The 16,087-nt window shown below is 34.8% G+C and overlaps 1 protein-coding gene across 7 annotated transcripts in view; it reads left to right on the forward strand.

The window, feature by feature from the left end:
- The window catches only part of SCAF11 (SR-related CTD associated factor 11), a 49,192-nt gene that overhangs the window by 15,565 nt on the left and 17,540 nt on the right, over positions 1-16,087 (forward strand). For 6 of the 7 annotated variants that reach the window (XR_008430928.1, XM_053942698.1, XM_053942699.1 and 3 more), the window contains exons 2-7: positions 1,608-1,683; positions 2,538-2,692; positions 11,638-11,715; positions 12,525-12,622; positions 13,649-13,716; positions 14,346-14,401. Coding sequence is in view for 6 of the 7 variants with exons in the window: in XM_053942696.1 (XP_053798671.1) it covers positions 1,608-1,683; positions 2,538-2,692; positions 11,638-11,715; positions 12,525-12,622; positions 13,649-13,716; positions 14,346-14,401 (531 nt within the window). In the remaining variant the exon portion in view is untranslated. The remainder of the gene's footprint in view (positions 1-1,607; positions 1,684-2,537; positions 2,693-11,637; positions 11,716-12,524; positions 12,623-13,648; positions 13,717-14,345; positions 14,402-16,087) is intronic. The other variant, XM_053942702.1, reaches the window with a different exon arrangement.

Raw genomic sequence — 16,087 nt, forward strand, 5'->3', positions numbered from 1 at the left:
TTACAGCATTGGCTGCAATTCAGTCAGTGCTAGTGCTAGTAACCAGCCTACAGTTGATGCCATGCATTAATGCTATCTTTTGAAATAATTTTAGATATAAAAATGTGATAGCAGTGTAGGAGGGAAATCCCTTAAAGCTAGGCTTTTCTTTCCTTGTCCGTTCACTTTCCCCTACCCTCAGCTGGATTGATTGCCATGTTCCCTTTGGGGAATCAAGTAATTTCTAATAGGACTATTGAAGCCATTTTGAATTCTAATTGCAGATTTCCAATTAGTTTCACAGTTTTGACCATTTCTTTTACAAACTGCCTGTATTTTAAGACTTGCAGATCTGAGTCCTGATTTCTTGGGTTGCCTAAGAAAATGAGAAGTATATGTGATGGGAATGTGCAGTGGAGTTGCTTTTCTAGTATAAAAAAATGATCATTAGAACACTTCTGTTGCCAAGATCAAGCAATAAAGACGATTAGAAGAAAAGCTTGGGGAAGGAAATTCTGTGTCTCCCTCTTCTGGATGTGTTGGTGGTAAAGTATTGCAGTTTCTGAGTGAAATTGGAGGAAGTTTAGTTGAGGAGCATGATTGTGGCAGTTTCAGCTCTTTCCCACTGCTTTGTCTAGCAAAAGTGTCAAAGTGTGAGAGTAAACCTCAGTTGGTTTGCTTCAGTTTTGAATGCTTAAATAGCAGATCTTGGTAATCTCTGATTTCTTCAATGTCTTCTGAAGTTTTAGTTTGTCTTTTTAAATACTAGTCATTTTTAAAGCTTCATATAGTTTTGAAGAAACCTGTTGTTCCCTCTGGGGCTTGGGTTGGAGCTCTAGGTATATATACTATCTCTGCTGTGACTACAGGAGTTTTGAAATGTAGGAGATTCAGTCCTTGGTATAGATATTCTTTTTTCAAGTGTGTTTCATTCTGAATGTATTAAGTAAGCTTCCAAAGAGCATATACTTGCTATTTCTTATGTAGGGTCAAATTCTTTCAACTTTTGTGATGTGGATCATGGGATGTACTTCATCCGTGCTATCTCCTTCACAGAGCAGTTAAAAAGTGCATCCCCATTCATGATACTGCACTGCACCTGGGCTTGTGACCTGTCCCTTGTTTGATACAAATTTCTCTACATGTTTTACTGAGTGCGAATAGTTTGAATTATTTCCTTCTTTCTTTTGTCATACAAATATAAGCTGCTTTCATTTTTCTGACTTGCCACTACTACGCTGACTCTAGGTTTGTAAAACAACCAACTCTTCTGGTGCTAGAGTGTTTAAAGTTTGTTGCTTCAACTATTTGCATAAGGCAGTTTGCAGGTGTTAGTTACTGCAGTGTTGCATGGGGTTGTTTGCATGGAAACTTAGCAATATGTTACATTTTTAAAAAGAAAAGCACCAGTGGTAGTCTTAAAACACTGCAAAAAATTCGCATCTGTTGAACAAAAGCAAATTTTGAAGTTGGAAACATCAGTTGCTAGACAGCAATAATGATACTTATAAATGGTAAACGATCTCTTAATTTCTAATATCATGTATTTCTACTCTACAATGGAGAATACTCATTATTTTTTTTATTTTCAAGCTGCAATCTAAATGAACTGCTTCTATGTTTTCCAGACTACATTTTGCAAGATGAAGAACAGAAAGCAATGTATTCAAGATACTGAGGATCAGATGCATGAAGGCATGGAAGGTAAAGTTTGTGTGTGTGAAAATATTGAAGCATATTATTCAGGTTCAAGCTGTGAAGGTCTGCTTTTTTTCATTTGCTCTCTCAATTAGTATGCTGCTTGTTTTGAGAGAAGTTGTGTAAATATAACCAGTCTCTCATAATATTTGGTGTTGGCCTGTGAGGTCCCCATATAATTTCCTGTCTCTTCTCTTGTTATTACTTGTTAACTTCTAGTAGCAAAACAAAAATGTTGGTAGCAATTGCTATTCAGAGAAAATGATTATTCAGTGTAAAATTCCTTGAAGAAGAGTTCATACATTTTTTGTATTCTGAAAACATTTTCTAACTCTAACAAAATCCGGAGCATTTTTTATTCAATGTACATGATTAGGTAAATATTTGAAGATATTCAGATTAAGATAATTCTAAGACAGAAATGCTAAAGTAAAAGTAGACCATATATATATATAAGATAATTAATATAGAATATGCTGGTGTAATTTAAGTCATGGAGAGAGTGCAAGCACACAAGGAGAAAGAATGTAGAAGAATTATGTCTAAATGACTACATGACCAAGAGGAAACACTGTGATTCCTGCTTTATTGAAATATCCCTGTAATTAACTTTCCTTTGTTTTGATGGCAAAGACTGGTACAGTAGTCTGTGAAATAAGTTGCTTAGCTTTCTTCATCTGAAATATAGTTTTCTGTAGTTACAAGCAAGCTGAATTCAAGTTTTCAGGTCTAATGCAGCCAAGAATTATGTAATTCAGAGGAGTACTTGAAAGAATTCTTACTTCTTTATTATTCAAATCTAGAAGGACTTTGTTTCAAAAACGGTCAAAACTTCTAAGTGTCAGTGTTAATAATACCAGGTGAAGAAAATGAGGAAAGCTGTTCCTGTTCTACGTTATTGTGTGATGGCAACACATGCCCCATCTGTCTGAACTGCCTTCTAGAACAAGAGATTGGGTTTCCTGAGAACTGCAGTCATACCTTCTGCATGAGTTGTATTCTTAAATGGGCTGAGGTAAGAGTGAGCACCAAGGTGTGTTTTTATTTTTCAGTGAAATCTATTGCATCAATACCTACAGATATATTTTTTTTAAAAGTTACAGATTTTGGCTTTGCACAGAAGTGTTCAGTGACCAATTTGTAAATAGTTCTTAATGCAATAAAGTATTTTGAGTTTTCTTTCACTAGACAATCTCACTTACTCTAGTAACTTAATGGTTGCTAGAGATTAGGGATAAGTAAACAGAGTGGTGTTGGCTGTTTGGAAGATCAGACAGTACTATGTACATGCTATAATATTGCATTGTTATTAGCTTAATCTTACTTTGTGATAACCCTTAGGCTGTTTGTCATAGTGTCAACTCAGGGCTGGGACCAATATGTATTCATGCAATTCAGCTAAAAGCTTTACTGCTGTTCTGAAAAAAAAATAATTTTAATGATGGCTGGTTTTTGTTCTATGTCAATAACTTAGTAGATAGTTCTGGAACGTTAAAAAAAATGACTTGTTGAACAAATCCTTGATGACCTTGTTCTGTTTAGTCCCTTTTCCCTCACCTATGTTATGCAATCAGTGCATTTAGTCTGGACTCTTTACCTTTCCTGTAACTTTTTCAATTATCAGTATAAAATGCTAAATTAATATTGCTTTGTACTAGGACAAGCAGGGGTTTGCTGTCTTTTGCCCTGCTTCTCTGGACTTGAATTAGTTTGTCACTTTAGTGAGACCACTGTTTGGTTTCTTTGCAATATCATTCTTTTGAAGCAAATGATGATTTTGGTTGCAGTATTCCCTTTAGAACGTTGGTAGCACTTGATTGGTATGTATATATGCGATATGCTTATTCTTGCTATGTTTTAACCTTAATTTTTGTGCTATTTATTAGTGAAAGCCAGTGGTAACACAATTTTCTGAAGAATTTATATGAACTATAGAGTATTAAAAAAAAAGGTTATTACACTGAAATTGCTTTAGATTTACAAACCAGATAATAAACAAAGTTTCCTATTGCCAGATTTTCTGTTTTGCATTCGATTCATTGGAGCAATTTGATTTGTAAGGGAAGAGGAAATTCTCACCTGTAATTTTACCCTGAGTGCCTTAGCTGGTTGCTATGACAGCTGAAAAGCATTAAACAGTGACATGCACAGGGATGCAGTACAGTATATTGGCTTGCTGCTGGATTTGAGTTTTTCACATTGTCTAACAGATGCTTTTAAGCCCAATGAGGAAGAGAAATTTTCTTGTTCTAAAGGGGCAGGTGAATGATATGGCATTTTTCTTGTCACGTAAATTTTATTTTTTGTGGTCTGAGGTGCTATTCAAATAGAATAAAAGCAACTTCTCTTAAAAGTTGACAGGTAAAGTAGATGTGATGCCATAAAAAAAGATGTGGGGGTGTTTCTAAAGCTACATAAGACTGCTGCTACTGCTTTTCATTAGCGACATCAGATAGGTAAAACCAGCAAGGCTTCCTTTTCTGAGGTTACTTGTCAGCCAGGCCTGTTGAGTTCATGGAACTCCATTGCCTAATCTAATAGTTTTAATTAAAAGTAAAGTGACAAAATAAGTGTTGAAACCTGGGTGACAGTTCAGAGGCTTCAGCTGTGAGAAGCAGATGAGGTTCTATAGATTTGAACAATAGAAAAATATTGTAAGCATGTCACCATTTAAAACATGCTGATGCTGTGTGGGTTTTGCCTGTTACTAATATTTAGTAACTGAATGTGTTCTTTTTTGAGAAGTATTGCATAAGGGTTAATTTTTTCTGGTTCTTAGTTCATCATAACCATAATTTAAGTCATTCTGAGTAATGAAGATGTAAAAAAGATACAAAAATTACCTGCTGTTTAAAAAATATGCTGGCTGATTCTGGGTAAAGATTAAGTATTTTTTTGAGTATAAACAAATTGCTTTTAGAAATGGTATTTTCTTCTTTAAGTGCTGGAGAAAAACAAAATTGAGAATAAAATTATTGAATTAAATCTTAAAAAAAAATAGTACTATTCACATTATTTGACATGTTCTTTTGTGTATCTTCAGTTCTGCTCCATACACTTAGAGGCTTTGCCAGCAGTCTGTGTTCAAGTTGGGTATTTATTTTATTTTTCTGTGTTGCATCTGGACTACAAAATATAACAGGATAAGCTACTTCTTTAAACTGTTGTTTTCAAATTGTATGTAATCATTGTTCTCCAGAGAGTTTATGGCTTTTTTATATAATTGTGTAGACTCTAATCAAAATCAGGGGAGTTTAGGCAAAATATAAGAGTTTTACTGTTCTGCTCCCTCTTCAATCTACAGGAGATTTTCAACATTGCAACTGCAGTAAAGTGTCCTGTACCAGCAGATCTTCTGTCTGAAAGCAGCAGCCATTACAATTTGAGCATCTTACTTTTTAAGAAGTGAGAGAATATAGATTTAAAAAAAAGCACTTAAAAGCAATATATAAAAATCACCCTTATTCCAAAGGCTAAAGAGGAGTAGGAAACTTGCCATGGAACAGGTCTAATACATTACTTCCTGTTGGCTAAATCTGAACATTTAGTTTCAGAATTAAATAGCTTTACAGTTGAGTCAGTACTGTATTTTCTTTCCCTTTGAAGAAAGATGTCTAAAGCAGAAAAAAAAAGTGAGGGGCAGACCAGGAATCCCCACAAAGGAGTTAATCTTCAGAGTAACTTTTTAATATGTCCCTTGAATTGTTCTGCTCTCTTTGGTTGTGTTAATTGTGGCATTTGAGAGCATTGCTATGGACAGAATCAGTTGCCTATACTATTAAACTCTTCTATACTATTAGACTGTCAACTTGTGTGCCTTTGACCGTGCTAACTAGTGCTCTCCCAGTCACTGCTGGGGGCCGTTCTCAGTAGGCACATGAAGATTAACATAAATGTTTGTCATCCTATCGCAGCTGTCAACAACTTCTGTAAACCAATATGGTATAATTTACTAATGAAGACTTTCAAGCTTGAGGCTTTGTATTTCAGTGAGGCTGTGCTGGAAGATCATTAAAAGTAGAAGGTGCTAAATCAGGAGCTGAGGTTACTGGACACACCCTTCAGTGGGAATGTTGGACAGTGTAAGCAAAGGGTTGCTTTCAGTGTAAAGAGCATATATGTGGTAACATTACTCTGGCCACATAATAAAAGGGGGAGGGTGTAGCCAGCAACAAAAATCCCCTATCTAGAGTATTTAAACACCACCAGTAATGTCGTGTTACACCAAAGGAAGCAATTACATTTACGTGTTTCTGTAATCTGTAATACTATTAGTATATTAAAACTACTTGGGTCAAAACTAATTTTTTTTCTGATAAACTTGTATTTTGTGTTTTCATTGGTAAGCACATGTTTTCATTTATAATTATTGGTTCTGAAAGGATTTAAGTGAAACTGATACAAAGAAAAGGTAACTAGGCATCTGTAGCAAACATGCACAAAGTAGTTAACACCACCTCAGCTAAGACAACTGCTTTAGCAGCTGCTTTAGCAGCTGTGGTGTCTTGCCTGTATGCATTAGAGAAAAATCTTTAACTTTGTTTTTCTATTCTATTCAAAGAAAACAGTCTTAGAAAAAATAAATATTTATTTTACTGTAGGCTTTTTAACTTCCTTTCTATTCTTCAGAGTGCTAAGAAATGTACCGGAGATTTCTATCTCTGTTCTTCTATTAATTCCTCTTATGAGCTGTCATGAGAGATGAGAGTTGAAGAAAAGATTCAGTGTGTTGTCTGCACTATTACAATGTTTGTGTAACAGACATTGATTTCAGTGACCCTCACCTATCAAGCTTATTTATCTCATGCTCTGGTCTTGGTTTCCCACATTATTTTTTCCCCATCTGGAGAATTTGAAAGTGGAGTATGTACAGTCATAAATTCTCCAAAGCATTGGGGCATAGTCAGGTAGGCCGTGTACAGGATCTGTGATTGACTAAACAAAACTAAGCAGTTGGCACAAAGAACTGTCTTGCTGTATATTTCTAGTGGATGTTCTTAGGTGTTTTATTCATAGATTTTGATGTTCAGTTCTTAGAGTAGTCATTGTCTTTGTGCTCATACAAAGTTTGGATCATTGAGTATGTGGAGTATACTACTGCACATGTATATGCTTCTGAGGTTAAGGAGAGTTACCTGTATGATAACTGGGATTCTTAATGGGATTCTTAATGCTTTCTGATCTGGATTCTTTTTTTCTGAAGGATATAGGAAAGAATCAGCTTAAGTGGCAACAATCTCCACAGTGACCTGCAGTACAGAGCACTGTGGGCAAGATTTAAGATGACACTAATGAACGAAATGTGGATTGTGTTCAAAGAAACACAGCCTAAAACTCCAAAAATGACAGTGGAAAAAACCTTACTGTTCAAGTATACCCAAAGTGTATACGTAGACAGTTCATCTGAGAACTGATGTTCAGAAAAACTGTATTAATCAAATTGTTTTGGAAAGTGTGTATTTTAGATACCTTTTTGCAAATTACATGTTTGCTTTGTAGTATACAGTTGTTCTTGACTATTTCCCTGCTTAAGCAGGGGGGCTGGGCAAGATGATTTCCAGAGATCTCTTCCAACCTCATCCATTTGGTGATTTTTCAAGAATATTTGTGTAGCAACTTATGAATGTTAATGCTGTTGAATTGCAGTGCAAAAGTCTGAGTGGTTTTCATTTTACTCCAGTTCTTCCAATAGTGTCAATACAATCAAACTTAATTTGTCAACACTATATGGCAATTTTGAATTGGAACTTAAGAACTAGCCAGCTGTGTCATGTAGGTAGAGAGAAGAGAGTTGTTTGGATTTGTAACTAAGTAGTCTACCGATTAGCTCTTAAAACTGTAATCTGTTCTTTTGTACTCTATAGCATTACTATCAGTGATTTTTTCCTTCCAAAAAAGACTTGTCAGAAATAGTGCTTTCTTAAAGTATAACTATAAAACTTTAAAATGTACTTGCTTTTTAAAAGTAGACTGAAAAAAAGTAATTATAAGTTTTTACATGCTTCTAGAAAGTAGCGCATTTTCTGATGTCTTCCTTCTTTCATTAAAATGTGGAGAGGGTGTTTCTCACTACATGTGGTGTAATGGTCTCCCTGTTCACTGAAGCTGGAGGTGTTACTGTGGGCTTTTTGCTGTACTGTTATTACAAGGTGAAGTGAAATATACAGACATTGCTTTAACAGTCTAAATCTCACTTAAAGTCTGAATTTAGTTAGGAGAATCTGGTAATATTTGTGTTTAACAGATTATTTAAGAGTGCAGGATAATGTTTCTCTTTGTATCAGCTTTTCAATGCAATATTTGGAGAACAGACTTTATTATGAGCCACTTGAAGAAAAAAAATTGGGGGAGGGATTTACTGCAGCAACTTGAATTCTGTACTTGCATCTTGTTACTACTTGTTATGAAACTTCATTAACATGGAACTTGATGAGATGGGGATATCTGTCAAAGTTATTTTATCAGCCAAATATGTTTCGGGGTTAGCTTGCACCTGTTTGTATAGCTTTCTGAAAATTCCTAGCTGGAATATAATAACTGCTTCAGCCTTCTGCTTACCTCACTTTGTTCAAATGCTGTTTAAAGTGACGCTGTTAAAATAGGGGACAATTGCTCCTTGAGTTTAGACACCACAGTTCTGTGTTGCTCTAGCAGTTACAGGAATATAGAAATTAAGTTATGCCTGTAGAGCTAAAGTAAGATTTTTCTAGAGGGTCATAAAAAACAAATAAAATACTTTTTTTTTTTTAATCTGAAAACCAAACATATTGCTTGTGGATAACTTTCTAGGGCTTGCAGATTTTTGTGAATGCTTATGTATTTTATGAAGTGAATTCTTCAGATATCACAGGATGGGTGAAAGAATGAATTACTGTGGAGTTATCAGGTTTAACAGGAAAACTCTCAATAGTTTCATGTGGAGAATAAAACATTCAAAGACATTTTGAAGTGTGCTGAGCTACTAGTGTGTGCTTTTCCAAGGAAATAACTGTTTGGAAGCAAAGCAAGCAGGCCACTAATACCAGCACTGAGGTTCTAATGGTATTGATGATTACATTAAGTACTACATGTTTTGATTTTTAAAGCTATAGTAAAGAAAGATATTGTAAAAATCTGTGGTTCTTCTAAGATTGTGATACATTTCACAAACCTTCTCCCTTGTGCACAGTAAAAGTGGTAGCTGCTCCTCGGACTTGTTCCATCTCAGCATCTTCTTTCTTGTTTTAAACATTCTTTATCAAAAAGTACAGTGTACATTCACTATTTCTTACAATGCTCCCTGAACGGAAACCTCAGAAGAGTGGAATTGCTAACCTGCCTTTGATGAAAGAAGGCTCAACACCTTTGTTACCTGAACCATGTTCTCAAAAAACATGAGAGATGAGTTAAAGGTCACCACTCCTCATAATTGCTTCTTGTAGTGAATGTTGACTTTTTTTACCTTTATTCCTTTCTGTAGCAGTATAAATCCTGTCTTGCTGTTGGGAAAAGGGACAGAGGAAGAACTTTGGGGTTTTTCTTAAATTTTTTCCAATATTTTAAAGGTTTGATTTTATTTGTTAGCAGACAGGTGAGAGCTGATGCATGTTTAGACAGAAATAATCTCTAGTTTCCCTCGGGGTACCCAACAACTGTACTCCACCTGGGGACTGGGGGTGTGCAACTAAATGTCCTGAATCTACTGGAATTTCTCTTGTGATAATGTTGTCAGCATTACAAAAAATGCTAAGGCTACAAAAAGCAACAGAGTAGGAGTGGAAAGAGCATCTGCTGTTTCTGAACATATTGGAACCTAATGGTAGTTTTTGACTCTTCCAGAATGTTTTCCTCCCTTTTTTACCGCTGTGTAAAACTGTATTTAGTTGTTAAACATTTGTTCAGAAGATCTGAGCATTGAACATCTTTCTAGTGGAGCAAAACCAGTTGTTATTTGGATTGCTGCTAGTAACACTTAGTATTCTATGATACTTTATTACAGTGAATAAACGTAACTTTCAGTGATTTAAACTTGAGAAGATAACTTGACATTCATGTGTAAATTTAATATAGGAAGAGATTGTATTGGGTAAACATTTCAGCTAAGGTAGATCCTGAAACAAGAATAAAAATTACTAAGAAAAATAACTTCCTCCTACCTATCTTTTACAATCTGGTATATCTAAGAATGAAAGTATGTATCTTGATGTTTGCAGTGGATTCAGAAGCTACAGTGCATTGCATGCTATGAAATATCCCGATGGAACATTGCACTACTATGTTACTGTGGGTTAGCTGTGCCTTGACTACAGGGCAAGAACGGTCTTCATGATCTGAGTCCTTAGGGAACTGGCTTAATTACCCAATATGCTTTTCTTGTCTGGGGCCACAACACTGCAGAGAGCAATGGTATCCCCAAAACAGGAAGTTTTTAGTTAGAACAAAATACCAGAGCATCAAAGGGTAGGTGATGGCTTTAACTTACATTCTTGTTCAAGAGCTTGTTCCTGAAACTACCCCCGGGGGATTGTTTTGTTTGATTGATGGGTTTGGGGTTTTTTAAAATCAGTCTTACTTGGTTCTATCTACTTCAGTTGAATTCAGAAGCTCAGAAACTTCCTGAATGCTCCGTGTTTTGGGGGCTGGTATGTGAAAAAGAAGTTGAGCACTCCTTGAAATTGTGAAAAGACCAGAATAATCTGGAAAATTAGAAGGCCCGATGGAAAGACAGGAATGAAGTTCACGACTGGATTTTGGGGCAGAGTTCAAATGCAGGTTTTTCCTACTTGCTTATGTAATTCTAGTATGGCATCTTGCTTGCATAGACATCCTGTAGCTCTCTAAATTGCAGACATTATATGCCTCTTCAGGGCATGCAGTTCCTCTACTGGATCTTGTTCAGTGAATGAATTAGGGCTAGAGACTGGGTGTGTGTTTTGGGTTTATATTTTGTTTCACAAGTGTTGAACTGAGCCTCGGAAGGCCAGTGGAATTAAGGTGGGTGTGGAGGGTGTAATGATGACAAAACCCCTAAACCAAACAAAGAACCACACCCTCACAGCAAACATGTCTGGAATTAAAAGGAATAAAGAGTTCTCTCACAGCAATAGCTAATATCCAATGTGGATTTTTCTTAAAGCTGATTTACTGCATGATCCACTTATATGGTGCTTTGGTTGAAATTTCCCATTTCCATGGTTAATAATGTGTTATTGTTCTGTGTGTGTTTTATCTGAGGTAGTGCAGCCTCAATAAGAGAGCATTTAGGTGATCGGGGGAAAGCAATAAATGGCTATTTCCATCAAACAGTAGGGTAAAATACCCTTCAGTTCCCTTTTCTAGAAAATTGATTTGTAAAACTTTAGATGTGTTACATGTGGGAATCTGTTGTCTGCTGACTGCAACAAAAGAGATGTATTATAACCTCTGTTTGCTTTTTGCATTACCAGTTTTATGTTTTGGGGGAGACACAATGCAACACGCTTCCTGTTGAAAATAGAATTAAGAAATAAAATTTTAGTACAATATGAAATGTAGAGGATGTTTGCATATTGTTATGCTTTTCAGTGTCTTATCAACATTAATCTTACACAGAATCCAAAGCAGTGTACCGGCTACTAAGAAAAATTAGCTTTATCCCAGCCAAAATCAGGACGCATTGGTATAAAATCAGTTACCTAAAATGAATTAAAAGACCAGAAAATGAAGGTAACTTGATGTAAAATGCATTAAATACTTTTCCTTTTTTGAACACAACTTCTGAGTTATATTCTTGTTTTCTTTAGATTTTTCCTGAAAGAGCAATCTGCTTGTATAAAACAAAATGCTGAGTGTATGGATAATGTGTCCAAATGCATTCTTACTGTGAACAAGTTGGGATTTTGTGTGCTTCTGTAAGCTACTATAATAGTGAATAAAACTTTAGAAAATTAGGGCTTCTCTTAGCTTATTACCAAGTTTGTAATAAGAAAAATAATTTTTCAGACACAGGCTTCATGTCCTATTGATCGCAGACCATTTCAAGCAGTGTGCAGACTGGATGCATTGGATAAGCAGATAAAGGTATGTTCCAGACTTATTTTCTTAAATAACTTCCCTTGTAGGAACGTCCAAGTTATGCTGCTGCCTTTTATTCATGTAAAATGAAATGTGTTGTGTTAAATAAGCTTTCCTAACAAAGTAATTACTGTTTCTATTACATATTTGAAGCAAGGAATTATTTTTTCAGAGCAAGTATTTACCATAGTAATAATAACCACAAAGCTTCTGTTGCTATTTTTTAATATCCTTGAGCATTCATGATATATCCAAGAATAGAAGTATAGTAATTGGTCTCAAAGTGTTTTTTAAACTAGGTTTTGTAAACAGCTGCTATACTAATAATCCTACAAGGTTGCCTTTTTTTTTTTTTTAAGTTGAGGTGAATCTTCTGTGTTCACAGCCTCCAATTCCCAGACAAAAATACATAAAGGCAGTAGGAATCAGTTAATGTTAAACGTTGTTCAACCAAAATCTGAATATTTTTCAGTTCTGAATTCTTCTTAAAAATACTGATCTGGAGACTAGTTTATCAAGTAGATTTATCAGAATGTTCAGGGCTTTTTTCAGCCTGTGAACTTAGTAAGCATCTCGGGCATTGTCAAGAGCATATCAAGGTGTAGGTTTTTTCTATTTTATGAAAAACAAATGAAAAAAAATAGCCAAACTGTTAAGTCAAAGTCATATCTACTTCAAAAGAAGTAAGATTTGAAGTGTTTTCTAGTCCTTCTGTTTGAGTTTAATTTCTGTACAGACCTAAAGAGACTTTGTATGAATTTAAAGCCCAAGTGTCATGACATTCTAGATTGGATTGATTCTATTTTACAACACAGGTTCAGGTTACAAAACAGCTAAGGAGGAAGGAAGAAGAGGAAAACTGTGCCTGCAGTAAGGAAACTTACAGCCATGTGAAGATGAGAAGTTTTGTGAGGTTGGTCAGCCTTGTAATTTCAAGCATTTGAATTGGAATACTGAAAAGAAATAAAATCAATTCATTTAACATGTACAGCCTGAAAATTTTGTAAATTATTTTTATTTTAAAATATGTTAGTTTTCACAAGTGGTAGTTTAATTTTACTTTTATCATTGCTGTGATTCCCACTTAAATAGTTAAAATAGCAAGGAAGAAGTAAAGGGCAATGTATTTCTTGCATTGAGCTCTGTGAAAGTTGCATTTTTCAAGTAATTCTGACAAATTTTACATTCATTTGAAGTATGGCTACATCAAATTCTAACAATATAAATGTTTTTCTTTGTTTCTCTAAACAAACATCCACTTTTCTTGCATGTTATCATAAGCACTGGTGATGTTCCTCTTCTGTAAAACATAGTTGTAGTCCAGAACTGATTTTATTCTAATAAGCTGGAGAGGGAACATGTCTGTTGTTATATGGAAATAATGTTTCTGTTTTGGTTAACTTTATCTTGTAACATTTGCTGCGTTGTATAAGGGGAAACTCAGGATTTTACAGATGAATTTTGCTAAATAGTGCTTATCTAAAGTCAGTGTTTAATGGAATGTATGAAAAATACAGAGTTCTTGAAGTTTGATGTGAAGCAGACTTCATTACAGCAAAGATAACTGGAGGTAAATTACCTTTTTTAACTCATAAGAAAGTAAGATTCACCATTCTGAATCAACACTGACTGATTCTTAAAAGGAAGCAGGTTATAACATCTTTCACATGTTGCCATCAAATGTTGAAATCAAACAAAACAGAGCATTCTGATTTAATACAGGATATTAACTTTTGTAATTTGTTTTTTTTTCTATCTAAGCTATTAGAAGCACTATGGCTTTTGCTATACAAAAGATGATATTCATGATGCAAGTTCAGGTTTTAATAGCAGTTAGAACTTGGGTTATGTGCACAAAATAAAAATACCTTCAAATAGGAGAGGATTTTGTTTGGGTGCCTACAAACTGCTTTTTTAATGTATTTTTTTGATCTTGCAGAAGAGCTGTATGTCCAGACAGAGGGCCAGAAACAATAAAATTAAGCAGAATTGTGAAGAAAAAATACAGTAAGTTGGTATTTGCCAGAATTGCTGTGTTTTATTAAGGAATTCTAGAATATCTTTTCTTGATGAGCCAATTTAATTTTTTAAAATTGCTTACATTGTATATGAAACTCAAATTCCAAGTAGTAGAAATGTGGAACTTCTAGAGCAGAATTGCTGTACATGAAACTCCTGTTTTTATATTACCGGAAAACTGCCTCTTCAATTTCAGTCACAACTCAAATGGATGTGGTTTCAGCCTCAAGTAATTTTCTGCATCAGGCAGATGGAGAACAGCTAATGACTAGCTTTTATTCACAGAAGTTTTTTTTTTTTGAGAGTTCAAACACAAGCAACACTTAGCTGTGTTTTGGGGTTGTGGTTCTGAGGGGCTTATTCAATAAAAGTTGTTTGATAAGTCTATTCATAACTTAGGAAATGAAGAAATTATCTGAAGAGGTAAAAACTGCTTGGTATCTAAAAAGCTATTGTGAAGGTGTGTGCATTTTCATTTTACTCAGTTTGCATGTAAACATTGTAAATGCACACAAAATACACATTTTGTTAATTTCCCATTGCATTAATGATTTTGTTGAACAATCAAGAACTAATATGCTAAAGTTAAGATCAAAATTTTGTTCCTTGTTCCACAGGTAATATTTTGCATGACAAACAAAACAAGAAAGCTTTCTCTGTGAAGATAAACAAGGTTGGTTCTGATACGGAAACATTGTAAATGCTTTCTTTTATTAGAGCATTTTTAAGACTACCTTCCTGCTTATTTTTAGGGTTAACTTCTATTTGTTAATTTTGGTATGATTCAAACTTTTTTATTTTGTCTCTTTGTCTTGAAGTAATTAGAATATAGTGTCTTGAAGTAATTAGAATATAGTGTCAGGTTATATGAGCTTCTTTCTCAGATTACATTTAGTTTTGTGGTGGTAAATATTTTCATTTAGATTAGGCTATTATGTTATAAGATCCTGAACCCTGTTTTCATCCATCTCCTTTCATCCAAAGGAAGATGGTTTTATGTACAAGCTGTCAGCCAAGCTCCATTATATGAAGGTTTTCATTATTTTCAATAAAATATATAGACGTAGTCAACTAAGTAACTTATGTGGGTCTGACATAGACATTATGGTTTGCGTCAGGTTGGGTTTTTTTTAAATGTGAGATTTCTGTCAAGAAGGGTTTCTGTTTCGAGGTTTCTCATTCATAAATATTAGCCTATAAACACAGGATCACCAGATGCCAGATTTATAAGGAGCTGTAAAGGCTCTCATTTGGTTTCTACCATCCCTCCTTTCAAAAATACTTTGTGTCTCTGAGACACAAGTTTTTGATCAGTGCTTTCTTACTCATAGTTAGTTGTACCTGTAAATGCACATGCATGATAAATTTAATTCTGCAGTGCAAATGCCATCATTTGCCATCATTCTGTCTTACTTGAAGTTTGAATATTTGGAGGAAAAGCTTTGTTCAAGTCCCTGTTCTGGCTACTGCTTTGTTTCATGTAGTATGGGGCACATCCTGCATATTTTCAGCAGCTGATGGCCTGAACTGTAACTTCTGTTTGGTGCTCATTACACCATAGTTGTCAGGGATATTGTTAGCTCCAGTTTGCCCCTTCTAAGTCAGGTATTTGGAAATTTGGGTTCTGTTGCCCTGTAAACTTCAAGTACCTTTCACTGCATTAAGGGGGTTTTGAACTGGAAAGATATGGCTTAGATCAGCCACTAATGTGATTTCATGGCTGGGGAATGCTTTCATTTTTAGTTTTACTGATTTGGTGAAGTGTTTAGTAGCATTAATGTCTCAAATAGTACCTGTAGCAAAAAAAAAAGGCGCATAAACAAAAGTAGAACCATTAAAAACCTTCAGGAGGAAGCACAGGACTTAATTATGCAAGAAATGTTCAAAGTTTAAAAGAAAGCCATGATGTGCTAGCAACTACTTCATAAGGATAATTGTGGAACATCTGGATACTTCTTTTAATTGGAGGGAGAAAGGTTAATATTAAAAATTTATATTATTCTTAGAATAAAACTTAAACCCAACAGTTTTTAGGCAAAACTTAAAATTTGTACACTGATAAAATAGGGCATTTTCCCCGCAGAAGCAGCTCTGTGTGCCAAAGTTTGATGGAACATACAGATAATAACTGCATATTGAGACATGTATTCTTGTACATCCCACTGCAAAGTTTATTTCTCATTTTTCTGAATTAAAATTACGGGAGTATTCTAAACTCTTGTTCTAAAATACCAGTACTAGGGAATGAACAGGAAAGTTTTAGTCAGATTTGAGGTGGTATGAGCCCTTTAGGTGCTATGACAAAAATGGATCAATGTAGGTATATATTATTGTGGGAAGAGTATCTGGAGGACTATTG

This window comes from Vidua chalybeata, chromosome 5 (assembly GCF_026979565.1).
Source record: "Vidua chalybeata isolate OUT-0048 chromosome 5, bVidCha1 merged haplotype, whole genome shotgun sequence".
Lineage (NCBI taxonomy): Eukaryota > Metazoa > Chordata > Aves > Passeriformes > Viduidae > Vidua > Vidua chalybeata.